Source organism: Ipomoea triloba, chromosome 4 (assembly GCF_003576645.1).
Source record: "Ipomoea triloba cultivar NCNSP0323 chromosome 4, ASM357664v1".
Taxonomy (NCBI): Eukaryota; Viridiplantae; Streptophyta; class Magnoliopsida; order Solanales; family Convolvulaceae; genus Ipomoea; species Ipomoea triloba.
In genome coordinates, this window is record NC_044919.1 from 10,300,766 (window position 1) to 10,307,489 (window position 6,724).

General features: G+C 34.3%; 1 protein-coding gene across 1 annotated transcript; it reads left to right on the forward strand.

Moving 5' to 3' along the window:
• Positions 1-3,671: 3,671 nt before the first annotated feature.
• LOC116015169 lies at positions 3,672-6,440 on the forward strand. The gene is made up of 5 exons (XM_031255194.1): positions 3,672-3,829; positions 3,910-4,064; positions 5,765-5,823; positions 5,917-6,033; positions 6,119-6,440. The coding sequence occupies exons 1-5, from the start codon at positions 3,735-3,737 to the stop codon at positions 6,131-6,133; spliced, it is 441 nt and encodes a 146-aa protein (XP_031111054.1). The 5' UTR covers positions 3,672-3,734; the 3' UTR covers positions 6,134-6,440.
• The last annotated feature ends 284 nt before the right edge of the window (positions 6,441-6,724 follow it).

Sequence of the window (6,724 nt, forward strand, 5' to 3'; positions counted from 1 at the left end):
CAAATGGTTGTCCAAAACAGGGGTATTTTTGGTCTTTTCATGCTTTGATCATCTCCTTGACCCTTTGCAGTGGGTTTCCTTACATATTTTCATCCAATGAAGAGGTCCGGCGAAAGCCATGTGAGCCACATTACAAAGCCATGGCTTTCACCAGACATCTTCATTGGATAAAAATGTGTAAGGAAAACCACTACAAAGGGTAAAGGAGATGACCAAAGCATGAAAATGCTAAAATACCCTGTTTTGGACGGTTATTTGACAAAAAATTTAACGGTGGACTAAAAGTGGCAATGACTAAATAAGACTGGCCGCAATTTGGCAAAAATTAATGAAGCGGACTAAAATTGGTAATGCCCCAATAACAGTAGGACCAAAAATGGAAATGACTCTATTATATTTCCCAAGCTGAATATTTTCAATCATTTCCATAAATTTGTGCAATCAATGCTAATCTATTACTTCTGTACCTTATATAGCTAGTAGTGTTCTGTTTCATTTGCTGCAACAATAGTTAAGGAAGGTGTGGAAGATTGGAGGCGCATAAGGCAGGTATAGTAATGCACCAAGAAACAACAACACGAATTCTTTACACAAATGTTTCATATTTTTCATTATGCATTTGTAAAGTTTATATTAAAAGATAACTAACTGACAGATTGACGAGATGACTTCATTCTTGATTATAGAAGAGTAACTTTATAAAACTAAATTGATTTACTTTGCTATTTGACAGGCTACACACACAAGATAACATGTTACATTCATGATTGAACACCTTTTGATTATTCATTTACAAGTATAAAATTGGGATTTGGTGTACACAAACCATTTTTTCTGTGTAGGTCAATGGACAAAAACGCACGCAGAATCTAAATGTTGATGCGACCATTTCTAGCAACAGATCATAGATGGTTTTTGTTTGGGTGATTTGGAAGAGTATCAACATAAGTATAGTATGACCATTGTTCAAGTGAGTACACCATTTTTCCATGAGTCCGTGTGGACATATCTGAGATATTGAATGCTTGAGATCAATGACTTATATTTTGCCAATTGTGCACTAACTGTGCAAGTGAAGTGCACAGTTGGTAAAATTTAAGTCATTGATCTCAAGCATTCAATGGTCGAGATCTGTTCACACGGGCTCATTGAAAAGGGTGGACTCATTTGACCATGAGTCGTATATATAGCAGAAAAATGGGGTGCAGCACCCTAGGTGATCAAAAGTTCAACTACAAAGTAGTGTACAGAAGATATGCATCACTATTTTCTAAAAATAACTTTAGGTGTATTTCGTGACTTAATGTGAAGATGGAATGTATTATATTTTCCTTTCAATCATTTCTATAAATTTGTGCAATCAAAGCTAATCTATTACTTCTGCATAGACCTGACAATCCGTGTATACGGGTTCATTAACGGATCGACACGATAAGGCTAAAATGGACAAGACACGTTAAGGTTAGCGGGTTCAAATTTTTAACACGAACACGATTTGTTAACGGGTTAAGCGGGTTGACACGATAGACACATTTTGTTAACAGATTCGGTTCATGTCGGCACGATATGACACGAAACCCGTTTAAACCTGCTAAACCTATTAATATATTTAAAAAACTAAAATTTAAAGTTAAGTTATATAAATAATAATAATAATAATAATAATAATAATAAGACCTACAATTCAATCCATCAAACAAACTAAAAAAATATTCAATTTATAACATTCATACAATAATAAAAATAACATCAAAAGCTCATAATGAAATAAGTTCATACTAGTGTTTATAATAAAATTGAAAATAATAAAAATTCAAATTTCAGATTGTTGAACATCAATAATTGGTGTAGGATCTTGGCCTAATTTAGTAAATTCATCCTTAGTTCTTAGCGTGTTGTAAACAGGTTTGCGTAAACAGGTTCGTGAAAACGGGTTAACACAATAATGTTAACGGTTTAAATGGGTTCTTAATAGGTTTAATGGGTTGACCCGTTAAGACACGAAACATAACGGGTTCTTAACGAGTCAACCCGTTAACGACTCGGGACACGTTAAGGCTAAACACTAACCCATTATTTTTGTGTCCAGTTTTGTGTCGTGTTAACGGGTCGTGTCCATAATTGTCAAGTCTACTTCTGCACCTTATATAGCTAGTAGTGTTCTAATTCCTTTGCTGCAAAAATAGTTAAGGAATGTGTGGGACTTCTTTGGAGTTTGGACCTCGAGCATCCTCTGATGAAAACCTCATGGGCTAGCTCCGCCGTTGCTTAAGGAGTTGTAAAAGGGTAGTCCTTGTTGTTATCATTCGTTATTACTTCCACCAGGGAAGTCGCTCACTTGAAGAGGGCATATTGGAGGTGCATAAGGCAGGTATAGTAATGCGTCAAGAAACAACAACACAAATTCTTTACACAAATGTTTCATATTTTTCATTATCCATTTGTAAAGTTTATAATAAAAGGTAAATAACTATCTGGTGACAGATTGACGAGATGACTGCATTCTTGATTATATATGAGTAACTTTATAAAAATAACTTGGTTTACTTTGCTATTCGACAGGCTACACATAGAAGATAACATGCTACATTCATGATTGAACACTTTTTTTATTATTCATTTACAAGTATAAAATTGGGGTTTAGTGTATACAAATCATTTTTTCTGTGTAGGTCAGTGGACAAAAACGCACGCAGAATCTAAATGTTGATTCAACCATTTCTAGCAACAGATCATAAATGGTTTTTGTTTGGGTGATTTAGAAGAGTATCAACATAAATATAATATGACCATTGTTCAAGTGAGTACACCTTTTTCCCATGAGTCCGTGTGGACAGATTCTAGATATTGAATGCTTGAGATCAATAACTTATATTTCGCACTAGCGACGTCCCACGAACCCAAGAATTATGGGGGGGGGGGTGTATTCAATTGTTTGGCACTGGTGACGTCCCATGAACCCAGGAATTATGAAGGTTGTATTCAATTGTTTGGCACTGGTGACGCCCCATGAACCCATGAAACTTTGTTAGTGATACAAACAATTTTATGGAATCAGTTAGTACCAAGGCACTTATACTCTGATCGGTGGGCACATTATGCAATTTGATTTTATATCTATACTCTTGCCTTCAGTTCTCCATTCCTGTAGTTTTTCATTATGAATTAGCATTTTCTTTGTGTATAATATACTCTGATCTATTTTTGTGACAATTAATATTTATTTTTTTTATTTTTTACAATGTGTTAATTTATTTATGATTTATAAAAATATTTTTTTGTAATAAAATTATAAATAATGTATTAATAGAAGTTATTAATGTTTGTAAAGGTGTATTTAATTTAAAGTTTTAATGACTTCGGCAGACTTTTTAATATGAAAATTTTTTTAAAAGTCTATAAATGTTTATCTTACAAATATTTGTAGATTCTTACAAAGTTGATGAAAATTTAAAAGATTCTAGAAAAGTCTAGAAAGATTATGCAAAAGTCATTTAAAATTATCATTTTAAAATTTTTTAAAAGTCTTGATTAGATACACCCCCTTAGATTATCGCAGGCACAAAATCACAAACCTAATTTTTTAAAGCTCTGTTCGTTTTTTTCATCCCTAATTAAATATGAAATGTGGTCTAACGACGTCGTAAGAATATAAAACGCCGTTGCATTCGTGTATACATATTTGATATTTCCTCCGCTGACGACGGCCGCCGACTACTCCGGGCGAGAGAGAGATGATGGAAAAATTGAGCGTAGAAGAAAGAAAGGCTCTTCGAGGAAGCAAATTCGCTCCTCTTCCATCTGCCCCTCCACCTCGTGTTCAACCCAGGTAAACCCCTCCCCCGCAATCCGGGAGTATTATTATGTATATCCTTTCCTCGTAAAGTATAAATTAGGGCTTGTGTTTAGGCTGGCTCATCCGGGGGGAGCTATAAAGACGAACAAGGCTGCAGCTTTGGCGAAATTCCTCGAGAGGAAATTGCAGGAGCCGAATGGATTGGCCTCTGTTGATCCAAGACTCGTGGAACTCGCAGTGAAAAATGCTCAAGAGACTGTTCAATCAAGTAATTGCTCCTTTGTTTGCTCTTTTTTTTGCTTCTAATTTTCATGGATACTAATAGAGGTACTTGATCGTATGATTTTTGCTTCAATTTAGTCTCTCAAAATATTCCTTTTGCATGTAATTCGCTATAATGGCAAACATCCTGTAGCCTAGCGGCTTATCTGATGAAGAACTGGAATTGAGGAAATAATAGAGAAATGGTCACATGCATGAAGTCTAAGAGATATCTAAGAGATATGGAGTTTGGTGGCTACTTTTTATAGAAAATTTGAATTAGCTTTAAATGTTATTAGTATTTTCTATTCTCCCATTATATTTATTTTATACTGTAGTTCTCATAGGCATGTTTTTAATATTTGTAACTCTTCAGTTTTCCTAGTTTTTTATTTAAACAGAATTAACAGATTGATTTTGTATCTAGGAAGTTGGAACTTTAGTTTTAAATACAATTTGAAGATTTATGAGTTAATTTGGTTCTTGAGAGTTTCTCTCTCTTTGTCACTTGTTGGCATTGTTTCCCTTGTCCTACATCATTACCCTAGTCCCTAAAGTGTTAACTTAGATTCAAGACTTGTTAGGGGGTAACCAAGTCAAGTTGTTCTGGTAGTTTACTTGGTAATCACAAGGTTACAAGTTCAACTCTCAATGTGAGCTGCCTATTGGCCTTCTTTGTTTGAGCCGGTGGAGTTTACCCGGTACATACCCTCGTGTAGTGGCTGCGGTTTCCCTTGTCACAAAAAAAAAAAAAAAAAAAAAAACTTGTTTCCAAACTACACACACATACGATTGTACATATACATTTTTATATAGCATTGGAAGTATACTAGAGTAGTATAAAGCATATTAGTATTTGGATCAGAACATTAAATTTGATTAATTTGTTGCTTATCTTTTGTTTTTAGAAAGGTGAAATTTCCATGTGTTTTCAGCTATGTTTTACCCATTTTGACATATTGCTTAATCCCAGTCAATAGAGGCTTGATGCTTTCATCATATGCAGAATTAAGTAGGAAGTTTATTGTTTTTGCTTTTACTTTATGCTCATAAAGCAGATGAAGTTCACCAACAGATAGAAAAATTAGGAGACTACTGATTTTCTATATTTAACTGGTGTTTGATGCATGAATGCATGATGCTACTGTTTCTTTAATATTTATCTTGGCATAACTCATAAGTTGTGAAATTTACTGGAGAGGCTGTAACATTTTGTTTTGAACCTGGAACCTCAGAAGAAATATGAAGGTGTGACTTTTTTTTGGGGGGGTATCAACTTAGAAATGTTACAGAAGTGCTATAATTATTGATATTGATTGATTTAACTCGTTGAAGTGCTGTGGAGTACTGTAATTATCAAACAAACTCAAAACATGTCCACTGATCCTCAGCTGTGTTCCTTTGGCGAAGGACAGTTGTGTGGTATCCTCCTTCACCTTTCTACTTTGTGAAGGGTAAAGCAATTAAGCAACTATGCTAAGCTTGGTTATCGGTGATCCTAATAAAACGGAACACATTGCAAAGCAGCTTCATTTGTTCTTTCTTGATTGTGTTAAGCAGAGATGAATGTCTAATTTACGATATCTAAATAGTGATTAGTTATTTCACACAAAATGATTTTTACGATGAATGTCTAGAATTCATCTGTTTTACAGAAGTGCAACCAACCTTTGTAATGATATTGTACTTTCACTTTGTAATGAACAGGTGGAACATCTAGTTCAGGAAGAACAGTTCATCATGTGGAATCTTTTGTTGATTCTGAGGTGCTTTAGCTTACATTAGTGGTCAAATTTTAATCTTTGCTCATCCTTGCCTTTATTCTATGTTGAACTTCTAAAGAGTCATGAATTTTGCAGGATTCTACCGGTGGGGAGGGGATAAAAGTTTATGTGCCTAAAAAAAAGCAGAGTAAGAAGCAAAAGAAGGAGTGGAACAAGATGATAAGAAAAGAAAGTAAAAACAAAAAACAGAAGGTGGTTGTCTGACTTTAATCTATCAACTTTGTACGTGCAGCCATCCAACTTCGACTTAGATTCTTCGTTTCTTTCTTTTCTTCAGAAGCAGAAGCTATGATCTCTTCCGGATGCAATGCAGTTGGGTGACAATTTTTTAATTTTTAGGAGAATTCATCCACTAATTTGGTGAAACAATCAATCATTGAAGATTTGCAGACAGGGAGTCTAGCTTTCTGGATGGTTTTAAGATTGATAGTAACAATATTTCATTGTTTTTGCACCTTCCCACCATGCTGTGATTGTTTAGTGGTCTTTGATCTCCTTCTCTGATGCTTTCAAAAACAGGCAGTGACTTCAAACTTGGAAATATATGCAAAATTGTCATGGAGCATTATGGATTTAAACTTAGAACTACATTATGTGCATATAGCCCCTTTTCTCTTGTCAACTACACTAAATCTTGGTGTTTTCATAGTAATTGAAAAAAAAAAAAAAAAAGAAGAAGAAGAACAAGAAGAAGATATTGAATCTCCAATTTTAAGGGTCTCTCATATCTTGACCCAATAGAACATTTGTGAGTATGTAAATTATGGTAACTCAATGATTCTCGCATATATGATCAAATAAATAGTGAGCTAAGCTTGTGAACCGTTTCTTACCTCAAATACTGCCTATTAAACAGTGAGTTAAGTATGCATATTAAACAATG

Bases quoted from the DNA above. Each gene is read 5' to 3' on its own strand.
- LOC116015169 (XM_031255194.1), top strand. From the start codon at position 3,735: ATGATGGAAAAATTGAGCGTAGAAGAAAGAAAGGCTCTTCGAGGAAGC. The intron at 4,065-5,764 runs GTAATTGCTCCT...TGTAATGAACAG, and splicing joins TCAAGAGACTGTTCAATCAA to GTGGAACATCTAGTTCAGGA. The intron at 5,824-5,916 runs GTGCTTTAGCTT...TGAATTTTGCAG, and splicing joins AATCTTTTGTTGATTCTGAG to GATTCTACCGGTGGGGAGGG.